Below are 22582 nucleotides of genomic sequence, written 5' to 3'. Positions count from 1 at the left end.
AATCTCTGTGTGCTCTAGTCTGGAGTTCTTACCAAGGTGTCCTTGGGCAAGTTACTGAACCCCAACTTGGTCTCTGATGCATCCATTGGCATGTGAACGTTAAAAAGCATAAAACAAGCAGAATACACTGTGTATAATGCTTTCAGTGCTCGAGTGGAAAAGCCACTGAAGGAGTATGGGACCTGGCACATGTGCTTGGACTGTGGTAGATTATCTTTCTCTGTGGCACATGAGAGAGTCATGCATCGTCTGACACTGGGAAGGATAGAAGACCAGATCAATGTTTCCTCACATTACTGCAAATATTCCTCTGTCTCAGCTGACTCCTCTTTCCTGCTTGATTCTTTTCACCATAATTGAAATGGAAGATGTGCAGTCCTCTGACACATCCCGGGTCTCGGACCGGTACCGGTCCGTGAGTCGTTTGGTACCGGGCCGCGAGAGTTGAGGCTCAGGTGTGAAATGTGTGCTTTTCAGGGTTTTTATCGGTTTTCAGCGTTATTTTGTTATCGTTTTGATCGTTAACTCTGTTTTCTTGGGTCTTTTCACGTGTGTTATGAATAAATCTTCTTTTGTTCGGTACCGGTACTAGTTTTATTTTGTTGTATTTATCCGCGACACCTTAAAGGCCGGTCTGTGAAAATATTGTCGGGCATAAACCGGTCCGTGGCGCAAAAAAGGTTGGAGACCGCTGTGCTAGAGGACAATATACGCTTTGTTCTACTGCTCATTGCTTTGCACAACATGGTAAAAAGAAAGTAGCTCACAAGCCTCCAGTGCAGTGGAGACCTGTGAGCTACTTTCTGTGTACGTACTATTGTAGGGTCCACCTTACAATATGAAGCACCTTGATGCGACTGTTGTGATTCGGCGCTGTGTAAATACAGTTGAATTGAATGTAGAGCGCCTGCCTCCTCATTGTGCTGCCTGTTGTTGTGGTTGTTATGACCTTTGCTTGACCCCACACATCAGTGATCCAAGATGTTTGAAAGCAGTGTGTGAAAATGTGGCCCTTTGCAACACTTTGTGGACGTTTTTGTCCCCGAGGACAACAGATGTTATAAAATCCAATAAAAACCCCATAAATACATCAAATTACTTAAAACTTATACCAATCATGCACAGCATAGTACTGAACAACTCCTGTTATTTTCAGACCATTTGATTAATAAAAAACACATTTTTGATAGCAAAAGATTTCTTTAGAGGACAAAAATGTCCCAAGGACAACACAAGGGTAATAGCAGGTATTTGGTTTACTCTTCTTATAGGAAGTGGAAAACAGGTGATCTGCAGGTGATGCAGGTTGAGCGCTGCAGAGCAGCGGCTTCATGCACAAAAAGCTGTTGACTGTGGTGCAGCACTGGTGCAGCTGTTTGCAGACAGACACGGACACGTGAACGTTTAAACCCACAGTTTTTTATTTGGATTCTAAAAACTCGATATCGACATGATTGACAACATAACCCGGCTCAGAAGGTCATTTCTAATTTAATAAAAAACAACAAATAAATAAAACTGATTATGTCATTCTCGGGGCGATGCGGCCGTTTGTTGAGAGATGAGTAAACGAGAGTGAAAAAGGTGAGCTGGGGCCAACGCGAGGACGCAGCGAGCGTTCTCCCATCTGTTCCTCACCCAAACCATCGAAGAGGTTGTTTGACCTTTGACCGTGAGGCGCAGGAGCCTGCAGACTTTTATAGGTAGCTGATAACATTTCATCATGCTCGCACCGCTAATACCAGCAAATCCTACTGAAATAAACTGAGGAGCATCAGAATATTAAGCAAGAAGACGGCAACCAAACAGACTGGATACTAAAAAAAAAAAAAAAAGGATTTTATTAGAATAATTTATTCACAGGATCAGCGTCAATCAGTATGAATATTTCTATGTGTTTGTTATCTTCAATCTCACAACGATGCACCAGGAACACCTGACCTCTGACCTTTGTTAGTCCACATCGTCCCGTCGCTGTGGGCGAGCAGCGCGGTGAAGAGGCTTCCTCTGCCGCTAACACGCCCCTTCCACTCTAATGTTAGTGGTTCATGTTTAAGGACAACTGTGTTTACACAAAGAAAAAAAGACACTAAGGGTTTACATTTCCAAAAAGCATTAGTCACATTAATACAGAAACAAATGGCACATTGAATTCCTAATTTCAAAATAAAGTGGTGCTTGAGGAACTTTACTGAGGAGACAAGTTAAATAAATTACTAGCATAAACATTACATACAAATCTGGAGTAGTATATACAAAAGAGTTATTAGCACAAAACCTGTGTTCGAAGACAGCAGTAGGACATATTTTACAGAGCAGGGTTTGGGGTGCTCGATGCTCGTGGAGGGACAGACGCAGATGTTTGAAACCTCCGACCGCGCTCCCAGGGCCACGGCGCTCGTGCTGCATCGTTCACGTCTAAACACAACAGCGTGGAAACGCGTGAGCAGCGCTCACACACACACGCCTGTTTGACCTTCACCACCCCGCCGTCATCGGAGGAAACGACAGTATTTCACTTACAGCTCTTACGGTCTCGTGTCTGTGCTGACTGATGGCTGAGGCGCATTTTAAATTTGGAACTTCTGCCAACAACAACATGGAGAAAAAGTTCTGGTCTTTTAAAAATGTTCAGTTGAATCGGTCCTGGCGTACGTCACACGAGTCATTTTAAAGCCTGCACCTGCAGGCAGCGATGTCACCACGTCTGCATTTACCTGCTTCGCTCAGTCGCAGAGGAGGAAGCTCGTTACGTAAACTACGATGGGAATCAGAGAACAAAGCGATTCATGGCAGAGCTCAGAGTCGAAACGAGACAATTTGAGCGGCTAAAGAAATACGGGCGTTTTCCTCTCTCACTCGGTGTGTCTCTCCAGACACCTTCTGGGTCTCCTTCTCCCTGTTTCATAAAGCAGTCCCTGTCCTTCAGCATCCCTTCAGAGTGTGAATGTTAGCGCACAGCGTAGTGAGGGTCCTCTGTAAACACTGTCGGTGACGAGTCCACCGACACTCTCAACACCTGCTGGGCTCTTTGATCTCTGCGAGCGGTTCATGGCGTTCACAGTGTGCCGTTGCCACACGTGGAGGACAGCCGGTGAGCGCTGACCTCCTCCTGGAACAAATTTGAGATTTTTAAAAAGCAAAAAAAAACAAAAACTGAAAGGAAATCCTTCATGAACCGCTGACGAGCCCCCTCGTTGCAGCCGCTTCCTCTTGAACTTCCTTTGAACGCGCCGTGAGAGCGCTGCGTCAGGCAGTGGAAGGCAAAGAGGAAGAACGTCTGCCGACCGACGAGCCGTCGGACCCTCGAAGTCTGTACGAGGCCGGGCCGACTGCAGCTCCTCCGTCATTCCTCCCCAAAGTGTGCGGCAGGGCAGTGAGGTTAGTAGGAGGGGAGGAGGGCGGTTTACAGGTCTGGAAGGATCTTCATGCTGCAGCTACGACAGCGAGTGGTTCTTTGTGTTTTTTTTCTTTTTATAACAAAAACACTGAAACATTGTGACGCAAAGTCATTAGTTCAACACAGAACAGAGCACGGTGGTCACAGGCTCCTCCCCTCGCCGCTCGCCTCTATGCGTCTGACAGGCAGCTCTGAACACTGTCCATCCACAGCTGTGCGTTCAGGCTGTCCTGGGCACAGAAGTTGTACACTCGTTTGGTCGTCTTGAGCTGAAAGAAGCAGAGAGACGAATCAGGATCGTTAAACACACAGACTGATAACAGCGGGGTCTCCCGGACGTTCGCTGGTTTCTCCATGGCAACGTGCACGGACTCAGAAACGCTGCAGGAGCAGGGGGAGGGGCTCCACCGTAACCATGGGGCTCTCTGCAGTCGGCCTGTTGCCTCGTGGCAGCAGGCGCTCGGCTCACTGCTATAACCTACAGAGTTTCATGTAATGCTGAAACTAAGGCCAAGAAGAGAAACCGTCTTTGACTCTTTAGCCTTGAAAGCCTCCTGGGAGGAGTGTGTGTCTGTTTAAACAACTGTGTGCGCACCAGCGCTTAGGGAGGGTGGTCTCTGCCTCCCCACGAACGCTACGGGGGAGCTTCAGCCAATCCAGGCTCACTTCCTGTCAGAAATGAGCCTGGAGCAACGCGGCGAGGGAGCTCACTCACATCAAAGAAGGCTTTCTCGTCAATGTTTTTTGGCGCTCCCATGGCGGGCGTTCCCGCGGTGACAGACTCCACCTCAGCCAGATCGATCACTCCTTTGCACTCCTTGTCCTGCCTGCTCTCGTAGTATCTGAGCTGCAGAGGGAGGGAGAGAGGCGCCATTAAACCAGCAACAGGTCTCCTCGAGACAAACCCTCCTCTGCTCCGGCTTACCTGGTGTTTGGTCTTATCCAGCACAAACCACCGCGGTTTCCATGGTTTCAACAACGCCCCTCTCTTGAAGAGAATGCCTTCAAAACTCCTGGAGGCCAAAACACAAGTAAAGACATGCTTGAGCTGTTCTCTGACACCACTACGCTGCACAGTTTATCTACAGGCCTGTGACACGGCAGCAGAGCTGGGAGGAGTCACTGTGCAAAGTACGACGCCCCTGCTGGCAGGTACAGACCTGTTCTCGCTCTCGCTGCTCTGGAACTGGCTGTAGAGGGTGCTGGTGCTCGGCCGACCGGGGACGGGCGTAGACGTGGCGCTGGCTTCGCAGTCCAGAGCCAGGTTGATGGAGGATCCTACACCGGTCTCCTGCAGGTAAACGCCCTGAGAACGCCGCTGATGGCTCAGGTTGGATGACATCAGCAGGGAGCTGGAGAAGGAAGGCTGCAGAGGCAGAAAAACATCAGTGCACACACACTGAGCTACCACTGTGTGTGTGTGTGTGTGTGTGTGTGTGTGTGTGTGTGTGTAGGATGAAAGCCTGGCTCAAAAACACACAACAACCACATACAGCAGGATTAAAGCTGCAGGTTTGTGAGAGCAGTGAGTGTTAGCACCCTGCAGGGTCGACACCGACCGGCTCATGCGCTTGTTGGGCTTTGGAAATGAAACGGTGGGCCCACCTTGCTCTCCAGCTTGGTCTCCGTCCTCTGCGTGGTCTTGATTTTATCCCACGTGTCCTTCCACTTATCTGTCGCCTGGCCGAGCTCGGCCTCCAGACTCTGCAGGTCCTGCAGCAGCTTGGTGATGGCGTCGGGCACCACCTTGGTCAGGTTGTCGTAACACGGCCACACAATGTGGCGTTGAGATTTAGGCCCGCTGGTGTCGGGTTTCTCCGCGGTCTCTTCGGCCGCGCGCTCCTGCCGGCCCCTCAGCTCCCAGTCGTACGACGGCCCCTCGGACAGCGTCTCCTCCGTGTAGAAGTCCCACACCTTCAGGTTGGAGATGAAGGTGTACGGCCTCAGCACCTGGAACACGCAGCGCTTTCATTAAGCACGAGTTTGTGTTTCGGGCGCAGCAGGCTGTGCTCGTGTTCTCACCTCGTCGTCTTCGGGAGAGAACATGTAGTTGTAGAAGACGGGCGTTTTCTTGTTCAGTCTGTCGATGTAGTCCCACACAGACTTGCACACCTGAGGGTTTTTCCTCTCGCCTTTCTCCTCGTACAGCACTCCTACACACACGGATCGTCGGTTACACTAACAACCGCCTTCGAGCGTGGAATCAACACGGGCTCTGTTTGTACTCACCCAGCTCGATGCGCTCGTAGTCCGAGTCGAGCAGGAAGGTGCGGAAGCGGTTGGAGACGTAGTGGTAGGCCAGGAACTTCAGGTAGTACTGACTGAACTCAAACTCCATGGGGAACTGGAGGTGGATCTGAGGGTGGAGGCACACAAACACATGCTGTGTGTTAATTAAAGGTCTGCTCTGAATCGTGTCTCAGCGCTGCAGCTGCTCCGTACGTCCAGCAGCCACCAGTGCAAACAGGAACAGCTCTGACCTCTGACCTTGTGGCAAACGCGATCAGAGGAAGGAGAACAGAAGCCTGCTGGGTGTTACATCACATCTAATTCATCAGGATGATTCTAGGACAGTAAATCTGACACTGCTGCTGCTCTACACGCTGCCTCACGGTCCAAACACGTCGCAGCGCAGCGGCTGTGAGAGCATCCGGAGGCAAAGCGCCGGTCCTTGATGATGGATAAACAATCAGCTGTTGTACCTGGTGCACACAGTCGAGGAACTGCAGGAAGATGGGGGTGAAGCCGCTGCTCTGGCTGCCCAGTGTCTGAGCTCCTCTGTGGCTGAAGCGGTGGCCAAACGACAGCCACTCCTTCTCCACCAGGAGCCGGAAACCATCGAATGTCCTGTAGTAGGGATCAGAGAGCAGCTGCACCAGGGACACCACCTGCAGAGAGACGCAGCATCACACACTCTGCACCCTCGCAGCTCGCCCTAACAAAACCAAGCAGCCAGCATCTGTCAGACCTGCGTGGTGACATCCCAGCCGTCCTCCAGGCTGACCATGACTGACGAGCCCGTGTCCAGGAGCTCCACCACCAGGACCGACACCTGCAGCACCCTGTGGAGCTGAACGCACACACGCAGTCAGCACAAATAAGAGCCGCGTGGACGAGAATCGGCTGAGAAACACAAAGTGCGACGTACCAGCGCCATCCACTCGGAGTCCTCCAGGCAGCGCAGGAAGCTCATGTTGGGGTCGGAGGTCGAGGAGCTCGGCACGCAGGCTTTCATCAGCTTCTTGAAGCTGTTCTTCACCTGCCGCACGTCGCACACCTCGATGGGGACCACCTCCCACTGCTGGAACGAGTCCTGCTTCCCTCCCTGAGGACAACACGGTTATTGTTGAAGACACCAAAGCACATTTGTTTTCTGCCCTCTTCCCCCTCGAGCTGCGAGCAACACGTTAACGTAGCGCTCAACACGTGCGTCAGTCGCAGGATTTATGTCCTGCGTGTACGTACTGACTGTGTGACAGAATGAAGAGGACGGCTCTGCTGAGGTTGTTTTTCCTCTCAGTGAGCGAACAAACCTCAGAGGTTTCTGACTGCAGTTTATTCCAGAGTGGATCTGCAGTGTTAGTTTGAAGCTTGCAGGTGTTACTGTACATGTGTCAGAGTACTGTTGACACCCAGAGTCTCAACTAAAGGCAGGTTGTAATCCAGCGCTTTGTATTTATGTGAGTTGTCAGAGTCGTGTCAGTTAGCGTTAGCTGTTAGTTTAGGTGTTTTCGGTTACCTTGAGCTGAGCTTTGTCCCCGATGATGTAGAGGTACGCCTTCTGCTGGCGGAGGAACATCGCCTCGCTCGGCCCCCCGTTGGGCTGTGGAGACTCTTTCCCAGCCAGACGTGTCCCCACATCTGGGTTGTAGGCACTTAGACGTCCGCTGCCTCGGATACTGCCCCATTTACCTGCAGTTGTAGCACAAACACACACCAGAGTCTTTAAAGCCTGTCGATGTTAGATGCCATTAAAGCATCGCTCCACTCTATAACAACCTGAGCTGTACAGAAGTGGAAGCATCCTTTAATGTGTCTATAGTGTCCACGGCTACAGACGGCCATGCTGGTGATGAAGGTCTAACTGTTGCTGACATTCAGCAGCGAGAAGAATCAAACAGTAAACAACAAACAGGACGTCAGACAGCCAAGCTGCTGCAGCAGCATGCACACTGAAGAACAAGCAACAGCTCATTAGTCCTCAGAGACAGCACGCTACCAGGATGATGCCAGACACACAGACGCTACTGTTAGACATCTGATTGGTTAGAAAGGAGTGGTAGAGGGGAGTCAGGGGCGTGGCCTACTGTACCTCTAGGAGGGTTCCTGGCCTTGCCAGACACTTTGGGCTGAGAGAGGGAGATGACTTTGGCCCTTTGACCCAGAGCTGAGGTCAAACAACAAAGACGGCCAATTAACCAACAATGGAGGACGGAGTCACACACACACACTCTCTCTCTCACACACACACACACACACACACTCAGACACACTCACACACTCACACACACACTGAACATTAGGATGGATCTACTGTAGCCTCGTCCTGGTCCAGTCCCCTGGACTGAAAACTGCAGCAGCCACCTGCAGCTACACAGCAGTGCAGCAGCAGAGCCTCTCACCTCCTCTGCTGAAGGTTCCAGGAGCGTCCTCCTTGGCGCCCATCACCTGCTTCATCAGAGCTCCGATCTTGGGCTGCCTCAGCTTATCTGATGAGTCTGTGAACAAAGGAAACATTAGCGCTGTGACCCCGCAGTCATGTGGCAGTAAATGGTCACGTCTGTGAGTCGCTCCACCTACCAGACGTGTTCATGTGTGTGGACGTGAAGCCACTCAGCGTGTTTCTGCCACTATTCTCACTGTAAGAAGGCATGGAGCTGATGATGGCGTGGAGATACTTCTCCTGCTCCAGACCGGTGGAGTCGGCCTGAGAGGGCACTGCACAGAGAGGAGACGCTCAGTGCTTCACAATGCCTTTCCTTTCACACCACAGCACATGTTAGTGTGGTTACAGGGCACACAGTGGCAGCGGATGAGACGAAAGCATCTCTGTACGTCTGCAAAGGATCGGCCAGGCTGGCCTCAGGTTTGACAAACTAAAAGTACTAGACTGCTAAGAAAGGAGGTCATCAGTCAGCTACCATCCTCTGCAGCAACTTTGAACAACACATGAATCAGGTTACCTGCAGTGGGGGCATTGGGAGACTTGAAGAAGCCCACCACCCCCTTGGCGTGAAGCCCCGCTGAGCGCAGCAGGACGGCCTTGGTCCGTGAATTCCTCCAGCACACCACAGGGAAGCGGTTCTGTCGGTAGCAGCGACAGATTCTGTTGATAGTTGAGTCTGGGATGCTCTGAGGGACGATCAGCAGGCCGGGGTAGCTGCGGCACACACGACACGCGGTGAGTCATGTGACACAGACTAACTATGCATGGACCAGTCTCCTGCTGTACGATCCACTGCGCCCTACCTCCTGCACACGGTGTACATGCGGTTAGCGGTGGAAATCCTGAAGGGCTCGTTCTTAGACCGCGTCAGGCTGTTACTAAGCGTCCCCAGACCCAGACGCTGGTAGTCACGACAACAGGCTCGCTCTACAACGTTGCTCATGGTCTGTCTGTCTGATGAGCGGATGGTGGAGGACAGGGTCAGGGAGCTCTGGTCCACTTCCTCTGAGACTGTGGAGATAAACAGCAGCGCTCACAGAGTCATCTGCACTAAACAACCATTCACGTCTGGAAAAAGTCAACGTTTGGGGAAGTCTGTGAGTCCAGGAAATCTCCCAAAATAAAGGCTGACGTGGTGAACGTGCGGTGGTGTAAGCTACCTGAGATTTCATCTTCATCCAGCTCTGACTGGAAGCTGCTCCTGTTCTCCCAGGTGGGAGGAGAGTACTTCTTCCTGGTCACATATTGGCGGCCAATGGTTCTCTTGGCACTCTTCACCAGGTTTTTGGAAAGAGTCCTGAAACAAACAAAGGAACACGGCGTTGAAATAAGCCACAGTCCTCGGCGTCGGCCTCCTGATTAATCGACTCGCACTTGTGCGTCATGTTGTGTGTCACAGAGACGAGTCAGAGTGAATACGAGTGAACGGAGGGTTTGTAGCACACAGTGCAGAGATGGAAGCAGCTGTTTTCCACCGACTCATTATTCAAAAGCCTTTTTCCTACACTCCTCATATTGTCTTTACTGTGTGTGTGTGTGCGCGTGTGTGTGTGTGTGTGTGTGTGTGTGTGCGTGCGTGCGTGCGTGCGTGCGTGTGTGCGTGCGTGCGTGCGTGTGTGCGTGCGTGCGTGCGTGCGTGTGTGTGTGCGTGCGTGCGTGCGTGCGTGCGTGTGTGTGTGTGTGTGCGTGCGTGCGTGCGTGCGTGCGTGTGTGTGTGTGTGTGCGTGTGTGTGTGTGTGTGTGCGTGCGTGTGCGCGTCACTGAAAGCTTGCTGAGACTTTAAATAAGGAATAACCAATGAAAGTTCGGGGAGGACACGGAGCATGTACCCACAGACCAGCAGAGACAGAAAGCTTTCTAAACCCAGTGTGGACTGTGATGTCAGGGTGGGCGGGGCTGAGGGGGCGTTCCTGGTGAAAATGGAACGCATCAACTGTATCCGAGGTCCTGCGTGAACATTCAGGAGCTCGAGGTAAAGCTGAACGCCTCAGCAGAGCGCAGCAGCACTGACGTTCCTGATGTTACAGCTGTGTCACCTGCTGGCCCACCCACAGGAAGTGACGGGTCAGTGATCTAACATCCTGACACGACTCTCGCTGTGCTGACTGATGGCGCTCTTCTTCTATTCACAGCGTCAGGTTCAGTCCCTCCACACTTACTTGAGCGACTGGTTCTTGTCCTTCGTCTTGTGCTCCACCACCATTTTGCCACTCTGACCCACAGTGAAGGCGAAGGTGCCCTGCACATGCTGAGGGTAACGCAGTTTGTGCAAATGCTTTCTGAAAACTTCCGCCAGATCAGACGCCACCTCCTCATCAAAGGCAATCTTCATAAGCTACACAGAGACAGAGACAACACGAGGTCAGAGCGCCAGGTTCTAGTTTGGCTGAGAGCTGATCAGCGTGATTTTGAGGAAGGTACCTGGAAGGTGCAGGACCGCAGCTGGAGCCCCTCCTGGACAAACTGGTCCATCGTTAACGAGACCGATATCCTCTTCTCCTTTGTCAGGGAGGCGACGGGGAAGGAGCGAGTGACTGCCTGCTCTCCAACTGCAGGAGGACACCGCGGTCAGCGACAGAACAGGACAAGCGACAGAGTTGCAGCCAAAATTCCTCTTACCCAGTGGATCGGTGGGCGTGCCCTTGAAGATGAGCCGGTACGTGGTAAGGAAGATGGCGCCCTCCGCTGGCAGTAGAGGCGGACCTCCCATTAGCCCCGTGGCCTCCTCGCGCCCATCGGGGATTAGGTGAACACGCATGCCTTCCATCACCAGCTCCTCGCCAGGCAACAGAGTCGGCCTCAGCAGCTTGGGCTGAAAGACACAGCAGAGAGCGACAGAGATGACCCGGCGCTACGACATCACAGCCAAACATGGCCGACAGACAACTGCTCTGACTGCAGTGAGGTTTGCTGTCCTGCAACAGAGGCCTCCAGACATCTAAAACTACATGCGGTTATCTTAGTCACAGGAACACACTTTGTTAAAGAACCACTGCAACCGTTGCATGCTTTCACACCCGTGCTGAGGGCAACCTGCACCAGTGCATGAGCCCACAGACACAAAGAGAAACATGTCACAATGTGCAGCGATGGTCTCAGTGGGCGGACTGCTGAAAATGAACAAGAACAAATAAGAAGCTGGCTTTTTCCTCTAGACCCTTACATCACTTCCTGTCCTCCGGCGAGGCCTGGGAGATTTCTAAAGAGCGGAAATCAATTACAGCTTTGGTAGCGTGTCGCAATAACAGCCTGAGCCACACGACCGCATTGCAACAAAAGTTCAGTTGTTATTCGCCTGACCCTGCATGCTGTGAGAGCAGGACAAAGATGGAGAGCGCCCTCCCTAGATCAAGCTCACGCACAGCCGCCCATCATTAACAGCACCCTTCAGATGGAAGGCACGCAGCTCTGAAGGCCCCGGGAGAGCCGCTCCGGCCTCAGATAGACCGCACGCCCCACATGCACGGCTCCGGCGTGCTGCGAGTCACACGCTTCTGTCTCCAGCTGACAGACGTACCTGCCGTGGCGCTTTGAGCCTGAGCTGAAGGGATTGGTGAAGAGGGGAGTGGGCGGGGCTGGTTGGGGTTCTGCATGGCCTTTGTCCAGTGGGATGTAAAAATATGAATTGGTTACCTTTTGGATCGGAGGCAGTCTCTTACTCTCCCTGTGGACTGCTTCTAACGTCTCGATGTGCATTTGAACGATATCTGCAAATGTGAGAGTGCAGAGACACAGCGTGAGGCTCGAGTGTTTCATGCGTGTCGCTGAGGCAGACACGGCGATTCGCCCATACCTGGTATCATGGCGTGGAGAGCTTTAAGGTGCTCGTTGGTCACGCCGCTCTCATTGCACACTTTATCGACAAAGCGGTTAATGAAGCGCACCACAGAGTTGGCCACGTCTGAGCTCTCTGCGTCTTCGAAGCCGCTCTCCGTGTCATAGCTTTCCGCCATGCTGCCTGCAATGCTGCAACACAAACACAGGCGCTGTGAGCATGGACGAAGCCCCAGCTGATCGAACAACTCGATGTAAACAATAACTCCACACTCATGGGCGATGCCCGTGCTGGTACCAGAATAAAAGGAACAGTCTCTGTTTTAAAGACAGATGTTGGGATTTCACAATAAAAGCCTGTCTTACTAAACACAAAGTGAATGCGACAAAACAAAAACAGACATTTTATGTCTCAGCCAATCAGCTGCTTTGAGTGTGACAGTATTTAATGACACTAAGACATGTTTAGCTGGATTGTGTGAAGATAAAAACATGTTTCTAAAGAGTTGTTTGTACTGTGGTGGCACCACGTGCGTCGCTGCGGGCGCGCCCTCTGCGGGCGCGCCCTCTGCGGGTGCGCCCTCTGCGGGTGCGCCCTCTGCGGGCAGACGGGCGCTCCTACCTGTTTGTGACGTAGCTGTTGCTGACGCTCTCCACGTCTCCGAGGCCGGAGCTCCGCAGCAGCCGGTTCTTGCTGGTGTCCAGCGGGAGCAGCAGGTAGCTCATCCTGTTGGCGTAGTGGATGGCCTGGCTGAATACCGTGCTCTCCTCCTTCTGCACGCGCTCCATCTGCATTTCTTTGCTGAGCGTCGGCCACAGCCGGCTCTGCTCTGACGCCAGCTCCAGGGCGCCGATTTCCCTTCTGTTGCCCGAGGTGACGTGCTGTTCCTGAGAACACATCAGGATGAACAAAGCTCCGTCAGTTAGACGGTGAACTTTTAATCACGTGTGCGGAGCATGGGACACGCGGGCGCTCTGCTCACCGAGTTGTTGTGCTGCCCTCCGTCCTCCGTCTCCAGGTACAGGTGTCGGATGTGGTTCTGGACGTCGCTGTAGAACATGGCCTCCCAGAACTGCATGTTGGTCCACACCATGTGCTCCTGCACACAGCTGTAGGCAAACTGGGTGACGCCTGCTCCCAGTTTCTGTCAGACAGAACACAGACGTCCAATCACAGGCTCAGTAACACCTCAAGCTGTACAGTGTGGGCGAACTCTCATTTTAGGAAGGCTGCACTCACTCTGCAGAAGGCTGTGACCAGGGGAAGAAGCGCCGCCGCGATCCCGTGTTCATCCATGTGTGAACAGTCCTGAACAGAAAGAGCAGGAAAGCACTGAGCACAGAGACGTGTGTGAGGCTTCACGCTTGACCTGCAAAGACTTCTATGACATGTGATTAGCCCATATACATCTCCAACAGAAGAAACGGCTCATGTTTAAGAGCATCTGCACGTCTGACACAAACAGAGGAGTCAATGGAGACACACTCTGCCTTTCTCAGTTTAGGCTTATCGTCCAAACTGGACCTGAAACAGCTGCTCTGGGCAACAGCCAGGTCGGCGTGCTGCAGCTGTGGAAAACTGACGAGTGAACAACAGTAACACAGCTATTACTGTCACTTTGACGAGGCTGAATTCATTCTGGAGGAAGTCAAAGCTGCGACCTGATGTCAGTATGGGTCACGCTCTGAACACTTCCCATAATGCCGTTCAGCGGCTTATTTTGTGCCACCCACGGGCACGTCCTCGTGGTGTGCTTCGAGACTATTAGGCACCTTAGTGTGCCGGCTCACCTGTAAGGTGCAGTTCATCATGCGCACAATGTAGTCAAACTGCTGGTCATCCAGTACAGCTCGGTTCTGCAGGACATGTTGATTGAGCTCCTGAGTCAAACACACGCGAGCTGCCCGACCCTTCAACGCCCGCAGCACCGCTGGCATCAGCTGGACACACGACGTGACAAACGACCACGATCAACACACAAAAACAGCCTGCAGACCGAACAAAGGTTTGCGAGTGTGAACCCGCGTCACAGACGCACACGTGTCTTTACCTTCTTGGCCTCCAGCATTTTGTTCTCAAAAATGTACGTGATGCAGTTCCTGACCACCTCCAGCCTGCGAGCGCTGTTAGCCATCACGTTGCCGTTCCTGTCCACGATATCTCCTGTGGAGCAAAGGGCGTCAGACTCACCACAGCACAGAAGCTACGCCTCCTACGCACACACTGTCAGACTGTATGAGGTTAACACAGGAAGTTTAAGATGCACGTAAGCAGGGTCAGCGCCAACTCAGAGCGGGTGTTGGCCACCTTCAGTTACCCTCACGTTACAGTTTCACCACACTGAGGCTTCAGCCGATATGAGTTTGCAGTCGGGTCACGTGCATGCTAAGAACAGCTCACCCAGCGGCGGCCCAGATGGCACCATGCTCTTGAGCTCCGGCTTGACGGCGGGAGGTGCGGTCTTGAGCTTGGCAGCAGCGTGATCGATGAACAGCTGCACCGCTACGTCGTCCAGCAAGGGGAACGGCGCCCGATTCTGTGCGTTGTTGTGACTGTTTTCTGACGGTCGCTGGATTTTGTGCATGGCCACAGCGGGGTAGGGATTCTCCTGAGAGAAAAGAAAGACGGCGGTCGTTGAAGGAAGAACGGAGGAAACAATGGTGACAAACAGAAACCGTAAGAAAGTTCAATTGATGAAACGCACATTTTTGAAGAGCTGCTCTGCAACCTCCTTGGCATGGTTCATGACTCTGTGCGGACAGGCCTCCTCTTGTCGTATCCGCTCCACCTGGTTTGCTACCAGCTGTAGAAAGAGGACAGCAGTGATGTTAGTAGCTTTCTTCCATATCTGAGCCACGCTGTGCTCAGTGACCAACGATCGTGTCATCGGTGCACCAGGTTGGAACGTTTTCAGTTACGTCAATAAAGGTTTGTGTGACAACTGTTCATGGTAAATGCACTGATTCGTATACAGCGCGTCTCTACTCTCCCGGAGTACTCAAAGCGCTCTATACAACATTCACACCCACTCATACAAGCACTTCCTTCTGTACTTAAGTGCAATCTAAGCATTCACACACATTCACACTCCGCTGGACGCATCAGAGGGCAGCGGGGGGTTAGTATCTTGCCGAGGACACTTGGCATGCAGACTGGGGAAGCCAAGGATCGAACCACCGACCTTCCAGTCAGTAGCTGATCTGCTCTACCGCCTGAGCCACACTTGACTTGTCGACTAGTCACGATTACGTCGACTGTCAAAATCGTCAACGACTGATTTAATAGTCGACGCGTCGTTTGAAGCTCTGTAAGATCCTGAAATTTAAGAGTGTAATAACGGACTGAAACAGAAGGTGGCAGCACTGCATGTACAAGCTGCTAGAAGAAGAAGAAGCAGCAGCAGCAGCCTCCTGTAGCATAGCTGTGTCCAAATTCAGGGGCCGCATTTGTAGGCCGATTACATCACAGCGACGGATGAAGGCTGTCCAAATTTGAAGACTGCTCCGACTGCGAACGTCAGATGCGTCCTCCTTTTCCCCAGATTTGAAGGATGGGTCGGTGTATCCTTCGTGGCCCACCATGTCCCAGAAGTTTGTCTGAGCACCCGTCAGTAATGTAAACGTGTTTAACACCAACATTGGTATTGGGGGGAAATCCTTTCAAATCGACCTACCAGCTGCCTGCACACAGGTAAATCCTGGGAGCCACATGCTGCACGGCCTCCTGGCTGGTTTCTTTTTCCCAGAGGAGACTCAAACGTGTGCTGACATGTCAGCTTAACACGTTTTTCCACTCGTGGCTGTCATGAACTTCTGTGCTCTGTGATCGCACAAACAGGAGCGAACGGGTAGATTTTTGTGTTGAAAGACTTACGTCATCAAACAGGTCGGTGGCTCTGTAGGGGGGACCTCTCTCCGACACAAAGCCGGCGAACGCCATGCCGTCTAACACCTTGGTGAGGAAGTCGTCCTCTGACAACGCCCTCTGGCCCAGGAAGGCAGCCTGTGGAAAAACGTTAGCAGCAATCCCATCAAGACTTTGTTTTCTTGGATGCACATTAACAGCGGTGTGCTGTGCCAGGACATTCCTGTACCTTATGGAAGCGAATCACAGGCTCTGGGTGAATGCGGATGATATGTAAACACCAGCGATAGCCCTGGAAGAGCCGAGCGAACAGCCACAGAAAGACCGCTCGGATCTCCTTGTCCTGAAACGCACACAGTAAAGACGACTTTCACACAGAGGAACTGAAAGAGTCTGGAAGCCTGAACCTGCTGGTCCAGAGTTTATGACCTCCACCACCTCTTTTATGCCATCGATATAAGACAAAGACACTCTAATGCTGGTGTTGTGTAATTACAGCGTATAAATCAAACATTTATGTCACTACATGAGTTTACTCCTTGCCTGGATTTTGAGAGCAGAGGGTTGCGTGGACTGTGGGGGGAATGCATGATCGGCAACTTCCAGCTCCGGATCCAAAACCTGCAGGAACAGAAAACAAAGTCCATCACTGCTGACCCCAAGTCTCTGCTGCTGATTCCTGCTGATACGGACAACAGCACAAGCTCACAGTTTTCAGAGTGATGGAGCTCTGAGCTTGTATTCACTAGACTACGTGGTTAAAGCACATTTACTACACAGGTGCAAAGTTTCCTGTCAGATGTGAACAACATCTGGGAAAACTCAGAAGAAGAGTAAGTCAGTGGCACAGTGTGCAGACAGACATCATCCTTGGTTGCAGCTTTTAGGCTCAGAACAAATTCATCTGGCTAAGTGTAAGGACAGCTGAGCAGCTAAGCCCTGGTTTAGGGTTGCTATCCAACCGTCTCCAGCATCAGCGTGGCTCCTGGAACTGATCCAAAGCAGCAGCACACTGAGGGACAACTGAACAGACGAGCCCCAGATCAGCTTCACACGCAGGGCTGTCAGTGTGGCAGATATCTGGTGTGCCCGGACTTTGTGTGTCAGAGTTGGATCTGTTTTCATGCACCGCTCTGCCAGCTGAGGACGCAGGCCTATAACCCAGTGAACTATCAGAGCAGTGTTAGCACCACAGCAGTCTCAGGGTTAAGAGTCATGAAGCACACAGAACGGCGCAGTGGCAAAAACAAAACTTTCAAAATAAATTCTTTTTCTATTAAATCGATCCATTTCTTTGAGCCCTGACATCTTTGGTATGTGGCCTAAGTCAGCAGGGCCAAGTTCAGTGTCTCTCTGGAGGACACAGAGCTGTCATATGATGCTACTGCAATAACATCTGTGGCTCATCGATGTAGGCTGAGACGGTGATCACATCAACCAAACTAAACCCAACACGATATTCACTCTGTCAGATACAACAGGGTCTCTAAAATAATGCATAACAACACAGTTACTAAACGCAGAGATAAAACGTGCAGCACACGGGGGAGCAGCGGAGGCCGCACGATGTTCAAACAGTCAGTCAGCTGGACAAGAGTCACCGCTGAGGAGGGAACGTGATCCAATCAGAACACAGTCTGCTCAGGCAAGAGAGGGTTCAGTTCATACAGCCCCAAATCACAGCAACATTCACCTCAACGTACTGCATACTGTAAAGACTCCACAATAATACAGAGAAAACCCACCAATCAGACGACGCCCTCTGAGCAAGCACTTGGCAACAGTGGGAAGGAAAAACTCTCTTTAACAGGAAGAAACCTCCAGCTGAAGCAGGTCAGGTGACAGGAGGGAGCCAGACGGGATCAGCTGAGGTCTTGACTTGAGGATCAGATACAGATAACTGCTAGTTTATGTACGAGGCATTCCTGTTTATCCAGGCCGGAAAGTCTGAGGTACGTCCCACAATCAAGGGAATTTACGATGAATCCACGGGGAGCTGCAACATGCAACCACAACCACGGCCTCTCTGAGCAACAAAGAGTTTGGATCATGGCAGCGCAGCACAGTGCAGGCTAAAAACACTCTTCAGGACACACAAGCATTCTGTAGCTCTTCGTCTTAGGTCACGTTTTCTAAAGCAGCACACGGTCTAACAGATTACTCCACAACACACCTACCAGCATCTTAGTATTAGCATCCTTACTGCAGTGTAAGCTGAAACAGACATCGATTAAAATCATTCGGCACTCTTCTCTCACGTTACTGTTGATGAGTGTCTAAAAAGAAACAGTACTGTGAGTGTCCGTGGGAAGAGCCTGACAAGTTCAAATACCAGGCTCCAAACACACACTGCATGTCTGCGCTGAAAATGCAAAGTCACCCTCCTCCAAATAAACACCCTCTACCCTTTGTCTCCGTGCACAGAGAAGCTCTCCTGTGGTTTGTGACAAGCTCCGTCGTTTACTCCAAGAGACATTATCTAAAAGCAGAAGGCAAAACACAGAGTTTCTCTGGCAGACGTGAGTGTTTAGTTTGACTTGTCATCACTCGATAAAAGAAAACTACTGTTGATCTAAATGTTTCTGTGACGACAGGACGAAACTCTAACTGGGGAAACACATGATCGTTTATCCAAAAATGGAACATATTCAAGCACAAAACTGTATTTAAATACAGCAGATCAAGACCACTACTGAGGAGCCTTTTCACCTTTGACTTCGTATTCAAGCATGCACTTCTGTCTGTTTATCCTGTGGAACAAATGAAGTTCCAGTTATGTTAATCTGACACGTGTGGACGAGCCTGAGGTGTTTAAAGTGCTGCACGGGGGCAAAGTTTGTCCGTGTTTCATATGCAGGAAAAGAACAAAGCATGAAAAGCAAAGGGCTGTGAGTATTTTATGACCGCTGTATAACTGTGTATCAGACGGCGTGTGAGCAACACTTTGTGTTTACATATTATTTCTCACTACATTTTACTCATGGCTGAGACTAAAATGACTGCATATCCAGTAAACTGCTCACAAACTGGATATCACTCCCTGTAGCTCAAACCGATTGACTCACAGCTGATATGGTCACGAGTATGAACAAATCCTGCTGCTGCTTGGCTGTATCATCTCCATTGTTATGAGATTTGCACAAAGCAAACAGAGCTGACAAAGGAAGCAGGAAGAAAAATCGATGTATCGGGCCTTTATCAATAATAAGGAAGCTGGAGGTATTTATAAAAAGTGTTTCTCAGAAAGGGCAGGTGCTGCAGTGCTGGAAGGAGGTGAAGAACAGCTTGATAAGAATACAAGAACAGTGTTTGGTTGGTGAGCGCGCTGCATCGAAGCAGCGGGGCTTAAAAAAGGGGAAATCCTATCAATGACATAACCATTAAAATGCAGTAATAAGCAAAGGCCTGCAGCGCTGTGCCTCAGTACAAACGGACTCTGTGGTTGTGCATTTATCAGATAACTCAACACTACGTTCTACAAAGGCTGCTTCACAACAGACCTGCTGCATCTCCACAGTTAAGGTGACGACACACTCTGCACTTCTTTCATCTATTTATTTATGTCACTGTTGGCTCGACAGTTTTGTCCTTCCACACAAACACGCCGTGCTGTCAGCTGTGATTACGACACACTCTGCACTTCTTAAATGTATCTGACTTTTTTGGCAGGTATAAAAAAATCATACTTGGAAATGATCTCCACCCCAGTCAAGCCCAACAAGAACACACTGCTGTGCAGTATTTCAGACGTGATTAATGATAAAGTCCCACCTTAAATGCTTTCAATGCATCCCTGCTTGTATTTACATGTTTTTACTTCAATAACATTTCAGTCAGAGACGACTGCTTGGACTCTATCAGGACTTTTTTACACAGGGACTGGAGCACTGGACAAAATCTCCTATTCCTTTCAAACAGGTGAAGTCAATACTAGGAAAGAGAAGCACTTCCTGAACATGTTACTGGCACCTAATCCCATAAAGAGCACTGGGAAGTCTGGTGGTAGAAACCACCCACGTGATGCTACTGAGATTTCCCAGTAATCGTGTGCATTATGGCTTTGGGTGTGTTTAAGCTGCAGCTCTTACCATGGAGAGTGCCGTCTGGGTCTGCTGGAGCAGAGGTTCAGGCAGCAGGGAGATGTGGACGCACTCGGGGATGGTAACCGTGCCTCCATCCAGGTCGGCAATGATCACGTCCAGCTGCACACACACACGCACACACACGCGCACACGCACGATTAACATCTATGCTTCTGGGAGTGCTGATAAGAAGTGAAACAGGAGCTGATTAGATCAAGTGGAAGACAAACACAGCAACAAAGTGGCCTCTGAGCAGCTGCTCGTTACATGACCCAGTCGATCAAACCAAAGAGCGCACAGTCACATATCAGTGACACACAACCACTGCTCTTACAGCAATAAAGGTAGACAACACAGCCCCTTGTTGTAAGACCAGCTAAAGGCTGTGATGGAGCAGCCACACGTGATTAGTCCCGCTCACGAGGATCCATTAACACCATCATCGGGCCTTAATAACCTGGTTTCCCTCGATCGTGACACCGAATCACCAACTACTGTCCTGGACTCTGATGCGTCTTGGCCGAGTTTACAAAGACGACTACATGACAAAGCGATGCATCTACAAAGGTTAGCAGGTAGCAAACAGCTGGATGGCAGCAGCTTAATCAAAGACGGATCAGCGGGTCAGTACGAGCTCACAGACTCACGGCTACGAGCCGTGTCAGAGCTTTTCTTATTGACGTGCATTTTCACAGAGAAAGCTGTCCCTGTGTGACTGTGTGAAACTATGAAACGAGCCCTTTGTCCTTTACACACTACGATATCACATAGCTACCCCAGCCTGCAGCAGCTGTTTATAGAGTGCACTGTGCAGGGATGTGTGATTGTTTCAGTGCTGATACAGCGCAGGGTTGGCACCGATGGTTGTGTCGCTAACCTGCTCTCGTGTTCATTTCCCTTCCGCAGCTGTTTGATAATTGTCGTACACAAAATGTTTACAGCGGCGAACGCAGCTCAAAAACCTCATTTAGACACGCGTGTCGTGGCGAGCAGTCATCACTGACACAGACACGAGACGTCCTCCTTAAAAACAAAAGCTTTCTGGTGTCAGTGCTGAAGCTCCACAGTTGTGATCAGACGTTTACACTCATCGTGGGCATGAACGTTTACTTTGGTCCCTCTCGACTCCACACAGCATTAAACTAGTTCCCACTAGTGTCTGTGGGTGCCTTGTGCGAAAGCCTGCACTGGCCATCAACAGCATCTGGTTCAGGTGAAACTCACTAAGAGACATTCGATCAAACAGTGAGGGTACAGACACGTATCTGAACCTGAACACGTGTGCACACATTTCTTGCTTTATCAAGTAATAAAACACTTCAATAATTTCACCTACAGAAATCATTAAAAGCCCCAAATCACAAGGACAGGAGCTTTAGCCTAACCTAAGCAAGAGTTCGTTCATCGTCCCCTCAAAGACAGCTCCGTCTTTTCAGAACAAACTCTCGTCCCAGGACAGCGCTGCCTGCCGACACACTTCCAAATACTGCTGATGTCACTTTAATCATATATAAGCTCACAAAACATAAACACGTTAAAGGATATCCAAGTTTGTTTTTTACAGACAGACGTAAATAAAATGCTCAACTATTCCAATGCTAAAGATAAGACCCGCCTCCTCCTGTACAGCTGGTGGTTGTTAAAGAAAAGCTCCGTCAGGTCGATGACACACAATAACACTCCTGTCTGGGATCTTTCCTCAGCAAACCTTTAAGACACAAGTCAGCCTTACCATTGCTGACACTGCTCTTTGCGGTCGCACTGATGAAAACTACCTCACGTAGTCATGAAGCATTGCCTCATATTTACTAAGGTGCAAACAGTGAGGACCCACCAGCTCTTGAGTCTCAGAGCGGAAGAAGGAATTGACACCGATGATGAAGGGCGTGGGGGTGCTCAGGACCTCGAGGAGTTTTCCAGGTAGGATGGGAATGTAAGTGAAGCTGAGAAAACACAACAACAAGAGACTTTACACACGTCCTGCTCTCAGCAGTGTCTACAGTGTGGCTTCATCAACAGGAGTGGGACATACCTGTATTTGAGAGGAAACATGATGGCCAGCAGCGCCCGGCAGGCGTCCGTTAGTCTCTGGTAGCTGCTGGACAGGAACAGGATTTTATGCTCCGTCAGGGCGGCGCAGAACAGACAGAGAACGTTGGCTATACCTGAGGGAGGACAGAGCAGAGGACGTGTCATCTACCTCACCTGCTGCATGCACGCACAGAAATATTGGTGATTTTAAGTTTCATCGTATTTGATAGGGTTGAAGGTTCTCGTGTCTTTTAAACTGCAGAATCAACCTGCATTTATTCTTTGAACACTAAAAGTGTAAAACTGTGTAAGCAAACTATGCTCTGATTGGCTGGCTCTCAGAAACAGAAGGTCTGAGCAGCAGGTCGTGGCCACAGCCATGTCTGAGATGCATATGGAGATATCCATGTTCTTCATGAAGAGCAAAGAGGATAAAAAGGTCTAACGTGGAGAGTTTGTTTCACACTGACAGAAAACGAAACCACGGGTCTTCCCTGGCCTGTAGCAAACACTGTTTTATCACAAAGATCACACACAGTATTGTTTATATGCATCTCATATGAGGTGACATTTCTCATGAAGTAACAGAGCTGTTTGCAGACGCCGTGGACTCAGCGCTACAGTAACTCTGCAGATCTATATAAGAAAGTAATTTTCATATGTGCTCGTACCGAGCTGTCTGAAGAGCTGGGCCACACTGCTGCCACTGACAGGAAGAGACTCGTTGATCGGAGTCTGGATGACTTGCCGGTCGCCAGCACCTA

General features: G+C 50.6%; 1 protein-coding gene across 8 annotated transcripts in view; it reads right to left on the bottom strand.

The window, feature by feature from the left end:
• Positions 1-1403: 1403 nt before the first annotated feature.
• The window catches only part of sbf1 (SET binding factor 1), a 49124-nt gene continuing 27945 nt past the window's right edge, over positions 1404-22582 (bottom strand). For 4 of the 8 annotated variants that reach the window (XM_084910091.1, XM_084910093.1, XM_084910095.1 and 1 more), the window contains 36 exons: positions 22490-22582; positions 21820-21952; positions 21622-21730; positions 19794-19907; positions 16249-16326; positions 15935-16048; positions 15715-15843; positions 14546-14644; positions 14242-14449; positions 13892-14004; positions 13632-13781; positions 13081-13149; positions 12825-12985; positions 12463-12741; positions 11860-12032; positions 11700-11773; positions 10686-10878; positions 10488-10615; positions 10226-10401; positions 9227-9363; positions 8870-9077; positions 8584-8780; positions 8201-8338; positions 8023-8118; positions 7713-7787; positions 7140-7312; positions 6549-6725; positions 6369-6470; positions 6103-6288; positions 5630-5756; positions 5423-5553; positions 5006-5350; positions 4561-4766; positions 4326-4413; positions 4116-4247; positions 1404-3669 (listed from right to left, as the gene is read on the bottom strand). The exon at positions 22490-22582 is cut by the window's right edge and continues 13 nt beyond it. In XM_084910091.1, the coding sequence (XP_084766217.1) occupies positions 3571-3669; positions 4116-4247; positions 4326-4413; positions 4561-4766; positions 5006-5350; positions 5423-5553; positions 5630-5756; positions 6103-6288; positions 6369-6470; positions 6549-6725; positions 7140-7312; positions 7713-7787; positions 8023-8118; positions 8201-8338; positions 8584-8780; positions 8870-9077; positions 9227-9363; positions 10226-10401; positions 10488-10615; positions 10686-10878; positions 11700-11773; positions 11860-12032; positions 12463-12741; positions 12825-12985; positions 13081-13149; positions 13632-13781; positions 13892-14004; positions 14242-14449; positions 14546-14644; positions 15715-15843; positions 15935-16048; positions 16249-16326; positions 19794-19907; positions 21622-21730; positions 21820-21952; positions 22490-22582 (5210 nt within the window). In that variant the 3' untranslated portion in view covers positions 1404-3570. Of the gene's footprint in view, positions 3670-4115; positions 4248-4325; positions 4414-4560; positions 4767-5005; positions 5351-5422; positions 5554-5629; positions 5757-6102; positions 6289-6368; positions 6471-6548; positions 6726-7139; positions 7313-7712; positions 7788-8022; positions 8119-8200; positions 8339-8583; positions 8781-8869; positions 9078-9226; positions 9364-10225; positions 10402-10487; positions 10616-10685; positions 10879-11699; positions 11774-11859; positions 12033-12462; positions 12742-12823; positions 12986-13080; positions 13150-13631; positions 13782-13891; positions 14005-14241; positions 14450-14545; positions 14645-15714; positions 15844-15934; positions 16049-16248; positions 16327-19793; positions 19908-21621; positions 21731-21819; positions 21953-22489 lie in introns of all 8 variants that reach the window. The other 4 variants (XM_084910092.1, XM_084910097.1, XM_084910099.1 and 1 more) reach the window with 2 other exon arrangements.

This window comes from Perissodus microlepis, chromosome 17 (assembly GCF_051167445.1).
Source record: "Perissodus microlepis isolate ML-2025 ecotype Zambia chromosome 17, ASM5116744v1, whole genome shotgun sequence".
NCBI classification, from domain to species: Eukaryota; Metazoa; Chordata; class Actinopteri; order Cichliformes; family Cichlidae; genus Perissodus; species Perissodus microlepis.
This window is presented reverse-complemented; position numbering and strand designations above follow the sequence as displayed.